Source organism: Mastigoproctus giganteus, chromosome 4 (genome assembly GCF_048544385.1).
Source record: "Mastigoproctus giganteus isolate SK-2022 chromosome 4, ASM4854438v1, whole genome shotgun sequence".
Taxonomy (NCBI): Eukaryota; Metazoa; Arthropoda; class Arachnida; order Uropygi; family Thelyphonidae; genus Mastigoproctus; species Mastigoproctus giganteus.
The window spans coordinates 66,150,061-66,173,761 of record NC_143578.1 but is presented as its reverse complement, the minus strand read 5'-3'; the positions used below and the strand labels follow the sequence as shown (position 1 = coordinate 66,173,761).

The 23,701-nt window shown below is 37.6% G+C and overlaps 1 protein-coding gene across 1 annotated transcript in view; it reads left to right on the top strand.

Moving 5' to 3' along the window:
• LOC150086804 (endosome/lysosome-associated apoptosis and autophagy regulator family member 2-like) overlaps nt 1–19,488 on the top strand; it is a 329,438-nt gene extending 309,950 nt beyond the window's left edge. Inside the window, exon 21 of the mRNA XM_090372273.1 lies at nt 19,274–19,488. Coding sequence (XP_090228399.1) covers nt 19,274–19,330 — 57 coding nt within the window. The 3' untranslated portion in view covers nt 19,331–19,488. The remainder of the gene's footprint in view (nt 1–19,273) is intronic.
• Nucleotides 19,489–23,701: the final 4,213 nt, after the last annotated feature.

Below are 23,701 nucleotides of genomic sequence, written 5' to 3'. Positions count from 1 at the left end.
ATGGATTGAAGGTTGAGAGAATGAAAGATGACACTCGTTGACATTAGACTTGAATAACAGTAGAAGTAATTTTCAGGAAATACATATGAAAGGAAGTTGTTCCAGAAAATGGAAGTTGAAGGAATAAGTGAGGAAGAAGAAAAGTTGGTTCATGGATTTGAAGTCGGACTGTAAAAGGATGCTGACTTGCAGCAGCATATCCCCGGCGGCTCACATCTGGTGAGTATGGGCTTGGCACACCCAGGGTCCTGAGCTGGATAACATCATTCTTCTCTTTCTTAGTGATTCCCTTCTAGTTCTCTCTCTCTCACAGGGTAACTCGGAGATTTTTTTTTTTTTTGGCTGGTGCAGCATAAGCCTCAGGCTTCCTTGCACCATATAGCTAATAATAATAATAGTATGTTCAGACTGGCTTGGAAGAGAGAGAGAGAGAGAGAGAGAGAGAGAGAGAGAGAGAGAGAGAGAGAGAGAGAGAGAGAGAGAGAGAGAGAGAGAGAAAAAGAATTATAGAAGCCAACTCCGTAGAACAGTGCCAATGGCAGTATCTATAAAAAAGACAGCCAGCAGAAACAGCACATCTATGAGATGAGAGTGGAGAGACCTTTGCTAGAGATGGGTCTTTAATTAACCTAACTGCCCTTTTTTGAATGGAATTTAGAATACTGAGAGAGGTTTTGGAGTTACTGCCCCACGTGTGAGAACAATATTGAATGGCAGGGTGAATTTGGGATTTGTACAGAGTGAGCAGCTGTTGAGAAGAAAAGTAACACTGAGAGCAAAAGAGAAAACTCATGTATAGATGCAGAGTAAACACTATTTGAGATTTGCTTATGCCAAGAGAGATTAGAAGTCAGAGTAATCCCTGATAGAGAAATGTGATCTTGTCTAGAAATCTGAGTATCATCATAGATAAGCATAGGTGCAGAAGAATCCTTTTTGTGAGATATAAGACAGGACTGAGTTTTAGGATCGAAATCAACTAAATTATCTTTGCCCCAATGGAGAAATACCTGGAAGTCAGCATTTAAGGAATTGGGTAGCGGATATTTGAGAAGTTGAGGCTGTTTGTGCAGGCAAGATTTCTCAAAGTGGAATGAAATTGGAAGGTGGAATGAAATGTGTTATCATCAGCAAAACTATGGGTAGAATTTCCAGTTAACAGAAGGTCATTAATATACAATAGAAAAAGATGGAGAAAAAACTGAACCTTGGGAAACACCAGCATTAGTGGAGAAGTTAGAAGACAGGGAGCCATCTACCATCACCTGCAGTGAGTGGTCAGAGAGAAAGCTGGATACCCAATTACAAAAAACAGTTGGCAAACCATAAGATGGGAGCTTGTTTAGAAGACCTTTATACCAAACACCATCGAAAGCCTTTGAGATGTCAAAAGCAACTGCTTGTGTTTCACCAAACTTTTCCATTGAATTTTTCCAGAGCTGGGTAACATAAGTGAGTACTATCAGTCCTCGTATAGCACGATAGTTGTGTTCCTAGAAACCCTCTTGCAATGCAAAATCATGCAATATAAACAACAGGCCCTATGGGAAAAATAGGGTTAGGTGCCGATCACCCAAGATTGAACACACATTTGTAACCAAAACGTTACCAAACACGATAAATAATCGTAATAAATTACTTACGTATTTTATTACAATTTTTGTAATCACAATTTACGACTATTTTTTTGTAATCGTAATAAAATACGACTATTTTTGCAATCGTAATAAAATACAACTATTTTTGCAATCGTAATAAAATACGACTATTTTTGCAATCGTAATAAAATACGACTATTACGTAATAAAATATTGCTAATGCTTTTGCTTCTATCGTAAGCAAACTTGTTTTTTTGTTTGATTTTCCATCCAAACAGATGACAGCCGTTCCATCTCTTCCAATTCTTTGTGTCTTGATCTAATGGATTTTAATTACACTTTGAATTGTTCCTGCTATGAAAGTTGTTTTTATTTTCTCTGCATTCTTTCTAATTCTCGACGTTGCCTCATTTAGGCCTGTAGCACGTGCAATACCACACGGTCTTTCATTTTGCTTAAAGCATTTCACAATTTCATATTTTTTCTCTATCGACAGAGGTGGCCAAAATCACACCGGCCTCCGGCCTTACTGGGAAAACCCCAGTGGGCCGGAGGCCGGTGTGATTTTGGCCATAAACCATAGCATGAGGCCACTACAAATTTTCCCGGGTAAGAATTTTTGACTCAGTCCGTCTCTGTTTATCGATATTGCTTTTCTTTTTCTCTCTGAATCTGTAGTGTCTTCACCAGGACGCTTCCTTTTCACACCTTTTAAGTATTTTACTGATTTTTAGGGAATAAAGCACAATTACAAAATGAGGAGGCACGCTTGATACACATAAACAGAGCTGCGCGTGTGTAGCAACTGAATAAACAACACTGTAAAGGCAGAGAAACACTATTAACACCTCACATTTTACTAAAGCACATTTCTGGGGGTTACTACCATAAAACAATAAAAACAATTTCCAGTTGCATTTCTGCTAGTGGAATCTGTTATAAACTGGTAGTAAACTCGATCAAATGTCATTTGCAGTAATATTGATAGCTGGAACTGTGTGGGTTTTTACCTTATTATGGTGAAATGTGTTTCCCCTTCACTGATATAAAAAACAAAAATACATTTTCAGAATTTTCTCTTCATTCCTATTGTGTTGCATTCAGTTGGAGTGATTCCGTGTTCAACTGCCATTTCTTGTAAACACAAAGGCGAATCGTGCATAAGTGAATTCAGTTCATGTTATACATGATATCGTTCCCCTATTTATAAATCGTGTATGATCGCATCCATGTAGTGTAAACATGTGTTATACAAGGACTGACTGTATATCATCAGTGGATTAACACAGAAAGAATGCATATTGATGATCATTGATCAGATGGAAGGTTTCTAGGTAGTTGAGGAGTTTCCAGTTAATAGACGTCTCCTCTTTAGAAAGAGTAGAAGTAAGTGCAATGGGATGATAATTGGATGGGAGAGATTTGTCACCCTTTTTAGGAACTGGCTGGATATGAGCAAATTTCCAAGCAGAACAGATAACACCAGCAGAATAAGAAAGTGTAAAAAGGTAACACAGAACAGGAGTAAGTAAACTCAGGAGCATAGATTTTGAGAACAAGTGGAGAAATACCATCAGGACCTGGCACTTTCATGGCATTACGACTGTTCAAAATTTTTCTGACATCCTTTTGATGGAAGACCACAGGTGGCATTAAATGGAGTGTACTGGGAATGGTAGGATTTGGTTTACCAAGATCATCAATACACGAGTTAGAAGAAATGTAGGATGCTAGGAGGTTAGCTTTATCTTTAGCTGAGGCGGCAATGGAACCATCCGGTTTAGACAGAGATGGAAATAGAGATGGGCAAAAGTCATGGCCAGTGCAGAACTGGCCATGACTTTTGCCAAGTTTTGCCAAGATATCAGAATGCTTAACTACCATTTGGACAATAGTTTTTCCAAGATACCAGAATGCTTAACTATCATTTGGACAAGAAGCAATTTTTCTACTCTTAGCCTGTTTAAAATCTAGTTTGGACTGATTAATAACTGCACTATGATTGTTGTGAACTTTGGTGTAGGCAGAAAATGAACGTGGAGATTTGGATTCAAGCCAGTTCTGATATAAAACATTCTTGTCTTGAAGCACATTTATTGGAAAAATCAAGGTTTAGATAAAGGACGAGATTTTAAGGTGGAATGTGGAACAAAAGATTTTATCCCTACAAGAAAAATTTCACTGATGCAACCTGAGAAAATGCTGACATTAGGAGATTTTAAACAGTAATCAGACCAAGGAAAAGTACAAATCAAGCAGATAATACTATTTTGCATTCTTGTAATGCCAAACAACATGAGGTTGAGAATGGCCACAAGAGAAAGGCACTATTCGAGAAGAGACTATCGCCAAATTGTGATTTGAGTTACATAAAGTACCACTCACCTCACTGTGTACTTGGAAGGGTTATTATTGAGAAAAACAGTCAAGAGAGTTTGGTTGTGTGGTTAGGATTGTCTGATATTCTGGTAGGTAAATGACGAACCTGTGTGAGTCATTAGTAATTGCAAAACCATCAGCATCTCGACCGGCCTGGTCTGTGGGACTAGAAAGAAGCATTCACAACTGATTTTAGCATTCACAGCTCCAGAAGTTAGCTGGAGTTGTGAATGCTAAAATCACAAAGGAAAATTACTTCATTGGTAGGAAGGTTAGACTGGAGAAAGTCAAGTTTCAAAGAGAGGAAGCAAAAAAAGAGTTCCAAGTGATTAGTGGAGTTGGAAAAATGGTAGAGGCAACAGATAAATTTTACTGAATGGGGTAATGAGATTTTAAGCCAGAGAAGATCAAAAAGAAGAGATTACAAATTGCTAAGTCTCTGATAGGGAATATCAGAGCAGATATATGCACAAGTATCACCTTTGAAGTGAAAGGAATCATACAGTGAATAATTAGGATAACTGAGATGAGCAATGGTTGAATCAACCAATAATTAGTATTCTGTTAGAAAACATATGTGAGGCTTGGCAGACTGTAAGTGGAAATGGAAATCATTGAGATTGGAACCGAGACCTCGTATATTTTTGAAATGAATGAGGAAGTGTTTGGGAGGTTTAGATCTTGTCACGGATAAGTTGTTCTATTAGTTTGACTATTCATGACGTATTCAGTAATAAGAAATGGTGGGGAGGACATGTATGACATAATTAAGTTTTTGGATATGGCATATCCATGGCAACAATATACAAATTTGTATCCAACTCCTTGATATAATGTGGTCTTGACAGTAGCTCCTGCATACACACTATTTGGACTCCCTCCAATCACTATCTGGCAGAGTAGAGGCAGTGAGATTATGTTATCAATATGTTCGGTCTGATGGACTATCTAGTAGCCAGAATGCAAACACTGTTTTAGAGCTGTACCCTTGAAATGTAAGGAAGATTGGATCATGCCATGATGCCCCTCATAACCTCAAAAGACATCAATCATACTGTATGATGGAAAAGATGGGGGGGAGGGTAACCCGGAGCTTTGCTTAGGAGACTAAATATGGGTTTCATCACTTCAAGTCTCCAGTAAGCAAATAATGGTATTGCACCAGTTAATGAGTCATCTACCAGCTAATATTGCCTGGTAAAACAGAGGGGTTGGCATTCCATCATGTGGTGGGAACGCAATGCCTCAACCCCTACTTATGTTGGTTTGCACTTGGGTGGTCACCTCAAGTATACTGGGTGCCATATTTCAGGACTGGCACACAGGGGTTATATCCAGGGTTACTAATGGTCCCACCATCATGAAGGTGCTAACAGAGGATTTGATTTTCAGAGAACAACTGGACTTTTGCCGAAATTTTGGTCCATTTGACTTGAGTGAAACCTGAATATCAGTTCCATCAATGTGTTAGATTCACGGGTAGAAAGCCCAGCTTGTCATACCTGAGAGTATGTCTGTGACAACCTCAAGTTTGTCTAGTTCTTCCTTGGATTTATTCAGACTACCCACTTCCACAGTAATGGATGGAAACTTGTTCCAATAATCAATCACCAATAGGCTGAAGCAAACTTCTGCACATCTGTTCTGCAACTATCCTTTCTAAATTTGATTTTAGGTCCTCACATGTGCATAATCTGAGCAAGAGGAAGAATCCTATCAGAATTGAGTTTGCTCAAGCCATTCAAAGTTTTAAACACATCAATCTGTAGAAAGCAGTCATCCAATAAATCAACACTAGTCTTGCTAGTATTTTAGAGATCAGCCCACAAGTTCCATTCAATATCTGGAAAGTTAAAATCCCCCATTATAACACATTGTACAAAGCCCATGTGGTATAATTTTTTACAGCATAATCTGTGCTTGTTAACAGGACAGACTGTTTTTATAGGATTGGATTCATAGTACTTATGCAGTACTATGAAATGAAGGTAATTAACAATGTTATTCAGTAAAATGCCAAAGAAAAATGATATAAATTTCAGAAGACATATATGCAAGGTTTTCCATTTATTGTAAAATCTTAAAAAAAAAAAAAAGGTAATATCTTTGCCTTGTGCACTGTGTATGCAGATGTGATTTTTCAATTTCCAGCCACAGGAAATGCAATATAATCATATTTGCAAAGAAATAAGCATAAGGACAGTATCATCATCATTATCAGCCATTTTCAATCCACTGCAGGATGAAGGCCTCTCCAGCAACTTTCCAGTTCCTTCTGTTTTGAGCACTGGCCGTCCATTTACTACCCAAAAACTCATGAATTTCACTATCCATCTCCGCCTTTGTCTTCCAGGTTTTCTTCTAGCTCCTCTTGGGTACCATTCTGTTATTTTCTTAGTCCATCTGTCATCATGTCTTCGAGCTATGTGTCCTGCCCAAGACCATTTTAGTTCTTAAGTTTCGATAAAAATGTCCTTTACTTGAGTTAACTGCCTAATCCATGTGTTTCTCTTCTTATCTAACAGTCTGATTCCAGTATAATTCATTCCATTCTTCGCTGTGTAGTTCTCAGCTTCAATTCCATTCTTTTGGTGAATGTCCAAGTTTCACTTCCATAAGTCATGGTGGGTAATATACATTGGTTCATTATTTTACGTTTCAGACAAATTGGGATATTGCTTCTCAGTATGTGACCATATTTCCTGAATACTATCCATCCAAAATTTATTCTTCTCTTGACTCCCAGCCATTTATCATTATTACAGCTAATAACTTGTCCCGGATAAGTATATGACTCCACCTTTTCAATTACTGCTCCTTTAATCATTATATCCCTTTCTATGACATACTTGTTCATCATTACTTTTGTTTTAGCCTTATTCATCTTTAGTCCAAAATCCTTACTAACCCTGCATAACTGATTAAGATTTTCCTCTAATTCTTTGGGATCGTGGCTTATGACCACAATGTCATCTGCAAATCGTAAATGGTTTAGGTACTCTCCATTCACATTGACTCCTTTCTGCGACCAGTCTAATCTTCTGAAAGCTTCCTCAAGGGTAGGAGTACACAACTTTGGAGATATTGTGTCTCCTTGTCGAACTCCTTTCTCAATTTTTAAATTTGCTACTGTCTTTGTCTAGTCTAATAAAGGAGTTAGAATTTTCATATATTTTCTTCAAAATCATAATATATGGGGTTACTATGCCTTGTCTTTCCAGTGCCCGAAACATAGCCTTATGCTGTACGGAGTCAAATGCCTTTTCATAATCCACAAATGCCAGGCATAATGGTGTTTTATATTCATTTCCTTTCTCCATTAGCTGTGACATTACGTGAAGGTGATCCATAGTTGAGAATCCTATCCTAAAGCCAGCTTGCTCTTTTGGTTGATTCTCATCAAGTATTCTTTCTTATCTGTTAGTAATGACTCTTGTGAACAACTAGTAGACGTGGGATAACAAGCTAATTGGTCTATAATTTCCAATTTCTGATTTATCTCCTTTCTTATGCAGCAAAACTATGATTGCATTATTCTGCTCCTTAGGCATCACACCTTTTCTAATGCATTTTGTGACGAGTCTTGCCAGTTTTTGTGCTATGTCTCTTCCTCCCAATTTTAACAACTCTACGGTAACTTCATCTTCCCCTGGGGCTTTCTGATTCTTCTTTTTCTTCAACGTCAGAAAGGATATCGGGTATGTTGTATGTGTTACTAATTTGTGATCCATCTTCCTCACTACTGGCATCCCTCCTTGCATAATTCTCTATAGTAGTCTTCTGCTATTTGAATTATGCCTTCTCTGCTATTTATAAGTACACCATCGCTATTCTTCAGTTTCAGTATCATTTGTCTTTCTGTGTTCCTGCCAATGGTTGCTGATTTAAGTCCTTTGTTTTCCCTTAATGCTTGTTCTACTTTTCTTGTGTTAAATCTTCTTATGTCCTCTCTGAGTCTCTTTCTAATGGCTTTGCATAACTCAATATACTCAATTTTCTCCTTGTTAGTGTTTATCTTGCTCTTCATTTGTCATCTTCGGTTCATCATAACAAGTGTCTCTTGACTAATTTTTTCTTCTTTGGATTTCTTTTTACCTAAAGGTTTCCTGGGATTTATCACTTTCAGAAAGTTGTAATATTCCTTTTTGATATCTTGGTCCTGAACAGTCTGCAGAAGCTCAAGCTTGTTCATAAGTTCCAGTACATACTGCTTTTTCTCCTCTTCTGTTATCTCAAAAACCTTTGTGTTATTTACTCGAGTCAGTTTTTTCCTTTCTTTTCTTACATCTATATCAAGTGTGCATCTTACCATTCTGTGATCACTTCCAACATTTACCTTGTTCAGGATGGTAACATCATTGATGATACATCTTCTGTTAGTGAGGATGAAGTCTATTTCATTAGTTGTTAATCCATTTGGGCTCTTCCATGTCCACTTTCTGTTCATCCTTTTCTTGAAAAAAGTGTTCATTACTGACAGTCCTTGAGATTTTGCGAATTCCACGTCTTTTATTTCTTTTACCAATTCCAAAATTTCCTATAGTTCCCCTCTTTGTACTGTTTTGTCTCTTTCCAACCATAGCATTGAAGTCCCACATAATGATAGTTTAGTGGGTTTTCTGCTCATCTAGAAGACTCTCAATTTCAGTGTACATTTCTTCAAACTCTTCATCATCGTGGCTAGATGTTGGTGCATGAATCATTATAACCTTTAGCTTGTACCTCTTAGAAATCCTGAGTAGTAGTCTTGACACCCTTGGTGATATACTTTTGAAATGAAAAATGTTGTGTTTTGTATCTTTATGGACCAGAAAGGCAACTCCACCTTTGCTCCTTTCACTGGGTTACAGTATTTATAGTGAATAAAAATAAATGCAAAAATAGATGTATCATTTAATAGTGACAGTGATATCAAACATTCCAAATGTTCATATGCATCTTTTGTCACAGAATGTAATTTTTCCTCTTGAGTTGTGCTCATCATACAGGTGTGTTGTTCAGAAATATGTATCCTGCTAGCAAAATAGCAAAAAAATATGGTTGTAGGAGAGCAATATGAACAGGCATTGTTAGTGAATTGAATGAATAGAGAAAGAAGAGATAATAAAGGCTTAGAAAAATGGAGCCATTTTTAATTGCTACGGATGGCAGTAAATAAGTGGATTCCAGGCTGTATCCCATTGTGATGGCCCTTTGTCATGGGCAAAAAAACAAAAGACAAAAAAACCCCAACTACCATCAAATTGAAAGCAACTTGACATTAGTGCTAACATTGTAAGGCGACTTTACAGGGTACATCATTGGAGATCTTCTGAACAATCTGAAAGCACATGGGATTCCTTCAAAAAACCATCTGGCACTTAATTTCAGTAATGTGCTTGTTATGTAGGCGTAAACCTGAGAAGCAATGGTATTAAAAGAGAGGATTGAGAATGTGAAAGACTGCTGTACAAGTTATAGCAATGTGGCATTCTTGGTGTTAATAGGCAGTCTTTATCCTCTTATTAATTTGTGTGTTGAAAAGGGAGCTGCATGCCTTCCCCTGGAAGTACATGAATACATGGTAGACATTTACTACTATTGTCAGAGAAGTGTTAAAAGGAAAGATAAATTTAAACATTTTCAAATGATGCAGGACGTTGAAATAAGAATGATTTTGATGCATATGTGTACACATTGGCTGCCTTTTGGTTAAATGTGTAACTGGACTCAAACAGTGGTATAATTTTGACAAGTTTACTTAAAGGAGAGATTAGAAGTGGTGAAAAAAGTCATATGAGCACCTTTCAGAGTTATATTGAAAAGCACAAATAATAACTAGTGAGTGCCAATGACTCGCATCCAAATCCAGTTCATGATCCAAAAGAAGTTTTGAAAATAGATGAACTAATGAATTCCTCTTGAAAAACAACTTCTGATGAAATCAATTCTGAACAGGCAATGCAAGCTGATAATTCTAAGCATGTTGCTCCTTCTGGCTTGAATAAAGTAGTTTGCTTGTTTCCTTTAAATGATATGCCAATGTTTGAAAATTTGAACATAGCTGTTCAATCCAATGTACCTCACATCCTTGTACTGAGGTTATTACTTATTACTCTTAGATATTTTTTTTTATTATTTTTTTGGTAGTTGTTGGCGCATAGGCTTCTGTGGGCATAATGCACCTCTCAAGGTTTTTGCAGTACTTTGATCCAAGCCCGAGGCGGGAATCGAACCCGTGACCTTTGGGTTACCAGGCAGGCACTTTACCCACCCGGCTAGCCCGGTCGGCTTCTTAGATATGTTGAAGAAGGTATTGTGAAAATTTATTTTACAGTTTACAAATCTTCCATTTTGGAAATGGAAGAAGATTTGAAATGCGTATGACTAAACCAGAAAGATGGTTCTGACTTATTCATAGGAATTTCTATGTCAAGGTCATGGAGAGTCTAAAAGAAGAGGAAATAATTCTGTCCTTAAGCTTCCTTTTGCTCAAAGAGTAAGTACATTGTGAGTACATGGTGCACAAGTTTCTTTAAGAATTCATTAGCATTAGCAGTGGCGAATGATGCAAGAAAGCAAGCTTATACAGCATCAGCAAAAAAAAAAAAAAAAAAAAAACCCACCCTTAACATTTCACCTATCCATTCAGTCCAAAACTTGTCCAGTTCTCCCTTGACTATTTAATCTATCAACTTCCACAAGGACAGATGGAAATTTGTTCCAGCAATTAAACACTTATGGCTAAAGAACTACTTCCACAACTGTCCTTCCCCAATTTGAATTTGTGCCCCTTCGTGTGGTCTGAGCAAGAGGAAGAATCCCATCAGCATTGAGCTTGCCTAATCCATTCAAAGCATTAAACACCTCAATCAGATCAGCTCACAGATGCCTATTCTCCAGATGCTGCAGTTTGCAGAACTGAAGCCTTTCTTGGTAAGCACACCCATTTTTTCCCTCTCACCAATCTCACTGCCATTCTCTGTACTTGTTCCACCAACTTTGTATCCTTCCTAAAATGAGGCCTCCAGACCTGTATGCAGTACTCAAACTATTGCTGAACTAAATCCTTGGTCATAATACCTTCATTAAAGATGGTGGGAAGTTTCTAAAGTATATCCTGTCCTGACAACCTGAGCATCCAGCAAGTACCCTGATTCCCCCTTCACACAAAGATCTGGCTTCCTAAGACCTCTTAGAGTATTATACCGTGGTTCTAAAAGAGTCAGCTAACCCTGTTGACTCAGCCTATTTTTGACCAAGTTCACCACAGCATCATGTCTTTTCACCCTAATATCATAGCACTGGAAAACTACATGACTTTATGGCAAAACATCTGCCCTTGAGATGTTCTCATGGGTCCTGATCAGGTCAACAAAAGTATATTCTGACAGGAGCCAGGTCCCATCTCCAACACACTGATGCTGGGAAGGGACTTTGGCTGACTCCACTAGTCCACACCAATCAATGGAACTGTGAAGGAGAAACAGTCATCTATCCTTCAACTTATTCTCAGTGTCAATCAGCACACTCCTATCTTGTTGCAGTTTCTTGACAGCTCTACTTTCATCTATCAGGGCAGAAATACTAGCAATTTTCCTAATAATATCAGAAGAGTAGTACTGGAGCTTCTGCAGATGTTTCTGCTTAAGGATTGTGAAAACCCAATGAAGTGATGGAATCCCCAACCCCCCAGCAGAAACATTCGCATAGAAATAGGCGGTCACCACATCCCATGGGTAAGCATATCCATTTCTTGACAGCTAATATGATCTACAGGTCAAGGGCATTAAGCCTCCTGGCTGTTATTTTACCTACGACCAATCGATGAAATAGTCAAGGTATAATAAATACTCAATATAAACAACCATTGCCGTGGTTTTAAAGGAGCTTTGGTAAGTCTCCGTAATTGCAGATCCAGATCAGCAGCAACACTGGTCCTCCCAGACAGGGGAAACTCAAAACAGATTTTAATAACTCCTCTCCCAACAGAAAATTGCCAGATTGCACCTTTATTTTCTTGTCATGCCCTGATAGTATAAGTGACATAGTCCAGGGCTTTGATAAATTAATTAGACGTCCACGTTTCCTGAGGAATGAATTTGTTCATTCCAAGAGACACTGTAGTTCAGTAGTAGTGTTGGCTACCAGAACAAGATAGATCATCAGCAAATGCTAGCTCATTTACTTTAAAACCCTCAAGAGGATATCCTGCATAGGAAAAGAAGATCTTTCAAGAGCAGGTCAATCACTAAGTTGAATAGCAATGGGGAGAAGAGATCTCCTTGTTTGACCCCCTCTGGTAGGATGTACACAATAGGACTTGTCCAAGAATCTCATAGTGGTAGAAGAGGACACATGAAGCAAATAAATATATTCCATAAAAGATGCTGGAAAACAATGTACTCCTAGAGCTTCCAGGATAGCACCATGAGAAACAGTGTCAAATGCTTTCTTAATATCCAATGTTGCCATATAAAGATGCTTGAAGTTCCTCCTTCAATGGGAAATCAAGGTCTGCAACAATGAAGCATTCTCAGCGGTGGTGCCGTAAACTGGTAGGAATGCTTTTTTTTCTTGCATTAAGAGCAGTATAGGGAGATATCCTTTTGAATAATAACTTGTGAAATGTTCTTAATAGAACCGAGGACACAGATACTGGTGTTGATATGCAACAGGAGAAGTAGGAGACTTTTTTAGATATAAACACAGTATATGCCAGATATAGGATTGAGGCAATCTGTTAAACCATAAAATAATATGAAATGAGTCTATAAGAACTTGTATAGGCATATTCCTCGACATGATTGGAGCAATTCTATCTGGCCCAGGAGATTATGAAATATCTGGAAAGGAACTCCTCAATTCATTCGGAGTAATCGGTTTATACAACTCCTGTTGAAATCTTCATCCACAGAGTGTTTGGGCATCTATCTGAGAACCAGATGGAATCTCCTCAGCACAGAAGAAGAGGTCTTTCCAAAATTTAAAGAACTTGTCCAGTTAATGGCACTATTTTCTAACTGTATCATCCAGGATCTGAATTGCACATCTTTTATGAATCTCAGATATAAATTCTGGACCTTTGCATATTTCCTCTTTTGTTTCTAGCATCTATTAAGGGAACATTCCAGATCCTGAACCTCTTGAGCATCTTGCCAAGATCTGGCCGGTCTGCGAATGGTGATGTCAGACCCCGTAAGAACCATTGCAATATATCTGTTGAATTCTTCAAAATCCAATCTGTCGTCCAGTGCCTCTGCGAGAAAGGTTTTCAACATTCAATGGTTGTCTCCAGAAGTTAGGACAATGAATAAATTATCTGGTCATACAAAGCCTCCTTTGCAGATGGAATATCATTACTCTCCCACACTTCTTTAGGGATAAATCAACATATTGTGATCACTGCCAACTAGTGGTTTTTTTATATGCAGATTCTTAATTCATGAATAATCACTGCTGATAATCAGACCAAGAGTCTTACTCCTTATTACTTTTCTAACATGCTGCTGTTTTCTAGTCAATAAGGGGGAGTAATATACTTAAATTAAATTTAAGTATATTACTCCCCCTTGTTATCCAGTAAATTCACAAATGTCTTGCTAGTCTGTAAGTGACCAACCCAAGTTCTAGTCAATATGTGGAAAGTTAAAATCCTCCATTACAAGACATTCTGATTTACTGGCCCACTCTATTTCTGTGTGTAGCTGTTCATTGTACTCATCAGAGTCATTAGCCCTATAACACACTTACTCTCATTTTTGCTTTCCCAAGTCTTATGTCGCACCAGACTGACTGAAAATTGCACTCGCCACTCACGTCATCTGGATGTACTGCCTTAGATTATATGTGCTTCTTAACTAAGAGCATAACTCCTCTCCCCACCTATCCTGTCTGTCCTTTCTGTATACATCGAATTTATTTATTATGCCCCTAGTGTTTGTGTACATGCAAGTGCACCTGTTCTTATTCTTAGTTGCCCTAACACAGCCCATGTATTTACTTATTTCATGACGACTCCCAGCAATCCTTGAAATCCCCAGCACCTTGCTTTCGAGGCTGCCACTCATTCCAATAGAAGTAGTGCAAGAATCACTTTCACCTCTGCCTGCAGCCATTGTTCATCTGTTAGTTTGATTTCTCATAGCAATGTTCAGTATGAAAGCCGGATTAGAGAAACAAAAACTGAGTTCAAACTTCACTTTTTCAGAAGGCTTTCAAAATGCTCTTGACAGCCAATTCTAGACAGCATGTGCATTGTCACGAACAAAACATGGATTCAATGTTTCTGAAGAGCGCATGTTTACCAGGATGCCTGGTAAACCAGGCATTCCAAACAGAAATCTGCAGACAGAAAAATCTTAGGAAAGGTAATGTTTAAAAACATACTTTACAGGTAAAACAGTTCTGTCTGTATATTTAATATAAAATGTATATACTGTCTGTGAAATTTAATTTCTAGTATAGTGTGGGCTTTTAAAAAAATCTATTGCTTTTCTCTAAAAAGTCTCCTGTTTTCCAACTTGTTTTTTGGGTAGTTCTGCTTTTTGCAAACAATCTCCTATTATGGTCCAAAATTCTCCTATTTCTCCCTTACTTATAATTACTTGATCTTAAGTTTTTTCAAAGTCAAAAGTTGACTTTGAAAAAACTTAAGAACTTTGTGCCATTCTAAATCACATTTAGAATGGCACAAACTTCTAAAAGGTATAATGCAAAACATGCATGAACTTGATGAACAATTTGTATATTTCATAAGTTGTTGCAGTTGATCACAGTTTCTCTATAATTATGCTGCAATTTTGTAAAATTCACTGTTTTGTTTATAACCCAAAGTACATTCTTGGCAGGAGGGAGAAAATCCCATAGTCTAAGCCAGAATATAATCAAGTTTTATTACTCTGTTTTTTGTTTTTTTTTTTGCCAGTGCAGCAAAAGCCTGTGGCTTCCTTGCACTATATGGCAGATACTATTACTATAACATGAGTAACCTGTTAGCTTAATTTCTGGTACAGGGAAAATAATGGAGTCTGTGGTTAAAGCAGTAATGTAGAAAGTAATGTAACCTATATGGGAATACAATTATACTGCAGTCACACCATGGATTTGTGAATAGGCAATCTTTTTTGACTAATTTGATTGGATACTTTTAAGCATTTAAACAAACCCTTAGCCATAATTATGAGAGCATCCTTGGACTCAGGGGAGGTCCTCATGGACTGGAGATGTGCAAATGTATCACCAATTCATGAAGGGGGATCGAAGGGTGACACGAGTAATTACAGACCAGTTAGTTTAACTTCTGTTCCGGGTAAAATAATGGAGTCACTGGTTAAAGATGCATTGCAGGATCATCTAGACAAGACTGCAGCAATAATTAAGACACAGCATGGGTTTGTTAAGGGAAAGTCTTGTCTGACAAATTTGATAGGATATTATGATGTGGTTACAAAGGAACTGGATGCAAAAAATAATTTTGATATCATATATTTGGATTTCAGGAAAGCTTTTGATACTGTTGCGCATGGAAGACTACTGTACAGATTGGAGCAGAACGGTATTAAGGGTAAGTTGCTACAATGGATAAAAGGAAGGTTGAGTGGGAGAAGACAGAGGGTGGTAATCAATGGGTGCTGCTCTTCGTGGACTAATGTTATTAGTGGAGTTCCACAGGGTTCGGTGTTGGGTCCACTGTTGTTTTGTATATTTATCAATGATATTGATGAAGTTATATCAGGCTTAGTGTCGAAGTTTGCAGATGATACAAAGTTGGCAGGATTGTTAATGGCAGTAATGGCAGTGTGCTACTGCAACAGGATCTAGAATATTTGAGCAGATGGGCTAAGAAGTGGCAACTGAAGTTTAACATTGACAAATGCAAAGTACTGCATATGGGTAGAAGTAACCCCAAAGAAACGTACCAACTGTGCGGTACTACACTTAAGGTGGTAGAAAATGAAAAAGACCTGGGAGTAATTGTGTAGTCAGATATATGAAGTTTTCTGAGCAATGCAGACAGGCTGCCAGGATAGCTCATGTTAATGCTATGATATACAGGAACTTTGCTAGCATGGGTAAGGTGATTATCCCATTGTACAGGGCAATGGTTAGGCTGTATGTTGAGAACTGCATACAGTTCTAGAGACTTCATTTTAGGAAGGAGGCCCGATGTAGCCGAGTCAGGAGTGTAAGTGCAGTAGCACACGCTCTTTGAGTGGACCGGGATTCAAGCCTGTGACTGCTAAATACTATTAACATTTGTATTGATGATTTGTTGTGAACTCTGCTGACCTGTGGTCGTGCTGGAGTATTAACAAGAACATCTGCTGGAACGGGTAATGAGATTAGTAAAGGGGAAAAAAAAAAAAAAGGTGGGCTTACTAAGAAAGGCTTCAGTTCTGCAAATTGCAGAATCTGGAGATCCAGAACCTGTGAGATGATCTGATTGAGGTGTTTAAGGTTTTGAATGGATTGAGTAAGCTTAGTGCCAGATGGCTTTCTGTTTCTCAGACTACACATGTGAAGGAAGTGTAAATTCAAATTGAGGAAGGATGGCTGCAGGACAGATATGCAGAAATATGCATTCAGCCAGCTGTTGGAACAAATTTTCATCATTTGTTGTGGACGTGGGTAGTTCGACTAAATTCAGTGACGAACTAAACAAATTATTGGAGGGGACGGGTAGACATATCATGTGGGAAAGTGTTTTTTTTGGCTAATCCTTTAGAAGCCTTCTTGCATATATCACTACTACTAATAATAATACTTCCACAAACTCAATAAAAATATATTATAGCTATTTTTATTGCCGTTTTCACTAATATTCAGTGTTTGTGAATAATACCAGTAACTAGCATTTCAGTCTAGGGACTGCCTTAGACTGAAATGCAAAATACTTCACGAAGCCAGATTTCCTAGTTGACATGGTAATCACATTTGTTGAGCCTTGTACATATACACCAATGAGCCAAAACATTATGACCAGCGAGTCGTTATGCAAATTGAAGCAACTGCAGGTGAACTATGAAACGTGCACGGGTCGGGACACAATATGAAAAACACCTGATACTGATCTCTGTTAATCAGTGTTACTCTTGTTCTTCAGATGGGAAAGGCAATGGACTTAAGTGAGTTTGACAAAGGCCAAATTGTGATGGCCAGATGACTGGGTCAGAGCATATCTGAAATGGCACGGTTGGAGAGATGCCCACGGTCAGCCGTTGTTAGTATCTACTGAAAGTGGTCTGAGGAGGGGAAACCCACGAACCGCCGGTGAGGTGTGGGATGACCATGGCTCATCAATGCTTGAGGTGAGCAAAGGCTCTCCCTTAAGGTACGTGGCAACAGAAGGGCGACTGTGGTGCAACTAGCCAGTAATTGGAATGCTGGTGACGGGAGTGATGTGTCACAACACACAGTACATCAAACCTTGCTGAAAATGGGGCTGCATAGCCACAGGCCATTCCAAGTGCCCTCACTAACCACGGTTTGCACGAAACTGGACCTTGAGTGATTGGAAGAAGGTTTTCTAGTCCGATGAATCACATTTCCTGTTGCACCATGTGGATGGACAGCCAGGTAGCCTAAATGCACCATGGGACAAAAACAAACCGGTGGCAGCAGTGTCATGCTCTGGGAGATATTCTGCTGGGATACCCTGGGTTCAGTCATCCATGTGGTGGGCACTGACGTCTACCACTTACCTAAACATCATTGATGACCAGGTACACCCCTCCATGGCAACGGTCTTCTCCTCTGGCGGTGCCATCTTTCAGCAGGATAATGTGGCATGCTATACTGCCCGGATTGTTCAAGACTGGTTCGCGGAACACTTCCAGGTATTGCCCTGGCCTCTAAATTCCCCAGACATTGATCCCATTGAGCATCTGCGGTTTGTGTTGGAACAGCAACTCTGATCTGCGGTGTCTCAACCACGGACCTTACAGGAGTTAAAGAATTTGCTGGTTACGTGTTGGTACCAGATATCACAAGACACATTCAGAAACCTTGTAGTGTCCATGCCTTGCCGGGTACGAGCAGTTTTGGCTGCACGTGGAGGACCAATATCATATTAGGTAGGTGGTCATAATGTTTTGGCTCATCGGTGTATATACAGGGTGTTTCAGTTAAACGTTTCAGAACTTCTAAGAGGGGTAGGGTACATCCTGACAACTCGAAATCATATAGCAATGTGGGGTCGGAAATGCTTTCCTGAAGCGGTGTTGTACACAGAAGCACCATAAAGAAAAGAGACCGTAAGTGAGAAATCGTTTTAATAATACATGAAAAGAAGCAAAAGGTACATGGAATAAAGTAAGTGTTCGAAGTTTCTTCCACGGGCTACAATGCACGCCTCACATCTCCGATGCATGGACATCCGAACATTCTGGAATACTCCAGGCGAATTTCGAATTTCTTCGGCAGCTACTGCGATTCTTGTAACCAGCTCCTCAGTATTGTCAACAGGGGTGTCATAAACTAGCGATTTCATATGACCCCAGAAATAAAAATCAAGACATGATAGGTCGGGTGACCGAGCAGACCAACGCACGGGACCACCACGTCTGATCCACTGTTGACCAAATGTGACATCCAGGTAGTTACGAACATCTCCGCTATAATGGGCAGGGGCTCCATCGTGTTGGAACTACATTGTCTGTTGCGGCGATGCAGAAATCTGTTCATCTCTCAAAAGTTGTGGCAATACTTGCTGCAGAAAGATCAAGTAGATAGGTCCGGTTAGATGACACGGTAACAGGTAAGGTCCGATGAGGTGATCTCGCAGGCCAACGCACGGGACGTGGTGGTCCCGTGCGTTGGCCTGCTCGGTCACCTGACCTATCATGTCTTGATTTTTATTTCTGGGGTCATATGAAATCGCTAGTTTATGACACCCCTGTTGACAATGCTGAGGAGCTGGTTGCAAGAATCGCAGTAGCTGCCGAAGAAATTCGAAATTCGCCTGGAGTATTCCAGAATGTTCGGATGTCCATGCGTCGGAGATGTGAGGCGTGCATTGTAGCCCGTGGAAGAAACTTCGAACACTTACTTTAATCCATGTGCCTTTTGCTTCTTTTCATGTATTATTAAAACAATTTCTCACTTACGGTCTCTTTTTTTTATGGTGCTTCTGTGTACAACACTGCTTCAGGAAAGCATTTCCGACCCCACATTGCTATATGATTTCGAGTTGTCAGGATGTACCCTACCCCTCTTAGAAGTTCTGAAACGTTTAACTGAAACACCCTGTATAGTTATCTGAATCTTAATACTTTTTGGCAAGTTGTAATGGAATTGGTTTTTTTTTTTTCTGTTAGGAAGGAATTGGTACCAAATATGAGACAATCCATCTAACAAAAGACACAGTTTCCTAAAGATATCTATTATCAGTAACAGCCTGTTACTGATTGTGCCTCAGCTAACAGATGATCTATTTCATAGAGGATATTTACTACACTATTTTTATGAAGACAGAATAATTTTAATCAAGCATTCCAGCTTCTTAGTCAATAAAGAAATCTCTAATTTGACCTTTGTAATAATGCATTCTTATAGAAATATCTGCAAAAGGATGTATTCCACCCCCTTGTGTGTATAAAATAACTTTTTTTTTTTTTTTTTTGTAGTATTGTTATTTGTAGATGACTATAACTGTCATGTGCACTTAAATAGTAATTACTGTACACTTATTGCTTCCCACAATTTTGGGCTATTTTTACCTTTCTTCAGTAATACTTTCTAGGCTACTACACAGACCATGTACATATTTCCCATTCACAATATGTATACAGAAGCTTCTATTTTCTTTATTATTTAGTTATGCAGCACTTAAACAGCTGCTATTCTACCCTGATTATTTATATTCACATATTTATACAGCATAAAAATTGCTTATGAAATTATTATGTTAAAATAATAAAATTGCAAAATAACCCCTTTAAAAATATAAAACTGTATCTAAGAATGATGTCCATTTACCCTTTTGTTATGGATATTGTGTGTTATGAATAACACATTTTTTTTTTATTTTTTAAGAAGTTTAACTTTAAACCATATTATAATATTCAAGGCAAGTGAAACAGAAGCAGACCAAGATGCATTGCAGGAAAATTATTGGATATACAGTGGATGCTGCTTATTGTAATCACTTCGGGATTCGGCGAAAGTGATAACAATAACCGAAGAAACAAGTATTCAGTTGTTCAGCATTGTTTATTGATACAGAGAGAAAATGTGTACTTAAAAAGGTCGAAGTGGACAGAAAGAAAACATTAAAATCAAGCAATATAAAATACTTTAATTTGACTGTCCACTATTTCTTCAAGAAGGTCGGCAATAAAAATGAAATTGTTATGATGTTTCTGGAAATCAAACCATTAGAAAAAGATTAATGCTCTATAACAGTCAGATTTGTAGAAGTACAGATACAACTTTCTTTTATGTAGTAATGACATTCACACCTGTACAAAGCAAAATCAGTAACTAGTTACACAACATGTTGGAGTTCAAGAACAAATCTGGCCATTATGTAACCACTTCCAGTACATGTGCATAAACTGCAATAAGGCAAAAAAATAAATAACATAAACTGAAGTGCTGATTACAATAAACAGCATTTTTTCTATGTATTGGTATATGTCCAATTGGAACTTCAAAAAGTGATAATAACATTATCCACGAGTACAATAAGCGGTGTGTGCTTTAAAAAGTCATTAAAACGTTTATCTCACTAGTGTATCCATGTTGCATCCACTGAAATATTTTGATAGCTGCAGCAGTGTTTGTGTAAACACATTCTTGATCTCATCATTCCAATATCCTTCCATTTTTATTTAATTTCTCCAATATTGCTCATTAAAATTTGTTGAGTTTCATTTGGTATTAAAGCCATATGGCTTCTACTGTAAAGAAAAGTCATCCCCCAACCCCTGACAGAAAACTATACTTGTGTTTGATGGCCTTGTATAAATAGGTTAATGGCTGCCAGTAATCTTATGTACCAACTCTTTCGTATCATATATTTGTTGTCTAGCAACTTAATTATTTGTAGAACTTAAATGAAAGTTGACTAGGCAGAATGAAAAAAATGTTTGAATGGCATCTTACACAGCTTACCTTGATCTAAATATGTGATATAAAAGTATTCTACTTGTGTAAAGATTAGAATCTGTTTATTACTAATGGAATATAACAATCAAGTTTCATAGATGTTTTCTTCTCTGCTGTTTTGCTGACTGTAACATTAACTAATCCTACAGTGTTAAGTGTATGATTAGTTAATATTCAGTAACAAACTAAGTCTAGAGTACCTGATCAAGCACATATAGCTGTAACTATTTTTTTTTTTTTTTGTTTTGATGTTTTTGTGATGATGTAACAGCAAGATCACAAGTAAGTGGTTTATCTAAATATTTCATGATTATTACTTTGTTTGGATTAAATTAAAATTAAAATAATTGGCAACTTTAAGTTTAGATTAAAGATTAAAATTTAACAATATTAGAGATTATTTTTAATTTTGCAATCACTAAAGAAGTAGAAGAGAAAACATCCACAAAACATAATTCTTAATTCTATTAGTAATAAATTGATTAGGTGGAGTGGTTTTTATTTCAGGTATCTGACTGAGCAGAGGTTTACTTGGGGGACGAGATCAGGAATGCAATTACAAAAATATTACTACAGACAGAATGAATAGCATGGAAAACATTTTTCTCATTCTTGGGGAAAAGTGAGAAATGTGTTAGTGCATCATGGCTTGCTTTCATTTGACTGACCCTTATTGGTTTCACATTAATCTTATTTTATTGTGATATTGTAAGCTACAATAAAAAAAAAAATATATATATATTTATTATGTAGTCTTTGTGAAAAACAGTGGTATTATATTTTTTTACTACTCGAATGTAATAAGTATGAATGAAGAGGGCTGAATTTATATGGGTGCTGGTATCTTCAGAACAATAACGTTGTTTCATAATAGCATTTAAAGTGTATTCACCCTAACTTTAATCCTGACAAACAAATATTTCATCAAGTAATTTTGTTACTTAATGAAATATGTTTGTCAAGATTCTCTCATTAGTCAGTTTTTAAACAATGCATTAGTAATTTGGCAACTGACCATTGAGCTTTACTGAACAACATATATTTATTCATGTCAGAATTAAAATTAGAGGGAACAGAGTTTAGTGATAGTGAAGTTGCAACAGAAAATGTCTTCTAGAAGGCTTTCACTGTGACACAAGTTATGTAGTTGAAACCTACTCTTAATGGCATCACTCTTTAAAGAATATTGGCAAAAATTTTTAAATATATAATTAATGAGGGCGAGTCAAATAAAAACAAGATTTATTTCATTACTGACCAATGCTATGTTAATATTCTCAAAGCAAACTTTGACTGTTTAGGCACCTGTTCAACCCCCAAACTTTTTAATCAACTTTCAAACAATAACAATAACAACAAAAAAAAAAAAAACCCAAAAAACAAAACGACATTTGGTTGCTGCTTGAGAGTTTCCAAGAAACATGGAAATTGAATAGCAAGTTTTGGCTATATAGAGGACGGTCAAGCACTCCCAAAAGAGCTGCTCATGCAGCTTTTCTGGGAATCCTTGATGCTCCTCTGTATAGCCAGTAGAGGGTTGCTGTTGCATATTCTTGTGCCATGTGTGGCTACATATTACCTGCAAAACGACAACCTCAATTAAGTTCAGTCTTGTGTTTGATGGCAAATCATACATTGGACGACGTATCAAGTCTGTATAGCTGTTACCTGAAGAAATGAAACAGTACAGCAGTGGACTCAGTCAATTGAAGAACAGGATGAGTATGAACACTCTTCCTAGTGTTTTCAAAATTGTTGACTTTTTTTTTCCAGCTATGGTGACAGATGTTTCCATTGTATGCTGCATTACTTTCTCCCTGATTTACAGTGCCTGTACCTGTCTTATACTTTCCAAGAATGCACTTTTTTCCTTTTTATAATGCATGAAGTGCTGCTGACTCAATCCCATTTGTAATTGTTTCTGGTCACTGTTAGGTCTGTCAAGGTATTTGGCTATTCATTTCACATAGCCAAATGCAAAGTGGCATATGCACTTCCTGCACTGCAACCTGTCATGGATGTTAATGCAGGCAGACTCAAGGCTGATGCCCATCCTTTACCTTCTAAATCAGTAAGAAACTCAGTTACACTGTGCTGAAATATAATTTCAGCACACCCCTCTCACCAGTAATACCATTGTGAGTTTGCTGGTGTACATTATGTATAGGGTAGCACTACTTGACTCATGAAAATTCTAAGCCAGTGCTACTCGTATCCCCTATACCTTTCAAACTTATTACAACTACTGCAGGAAAAATAAGCACACACAAAACTTTATTTAAAAAATAAGACAGTTTCAGAAAATACAAGGGTGATTAAAATCTTTTTTCATTTAATAGTATTGGAAGAACCAATACTATTTAAAATACTAAAAAAGAAAAAAAAAAAACAAGGAATATATATTTTTTTTATCAACCCTGAAAATGTTTCATCTTATTTGTTAAAAGATTCAGATACAGAACTGGCATTAGACACGTGCATCCAGTGCAGCTTTAAACAAATTTATACTTTTTATCAATTTTTTTGCATATAAAGTTCTACTACCATATTCATTTACAATTGGTGTAATACCAGTTAAGAACAAATGAGGTGGGGGGTCTCTTAAAAGTAGCTGCACTGGACCTCATAAAGAATCA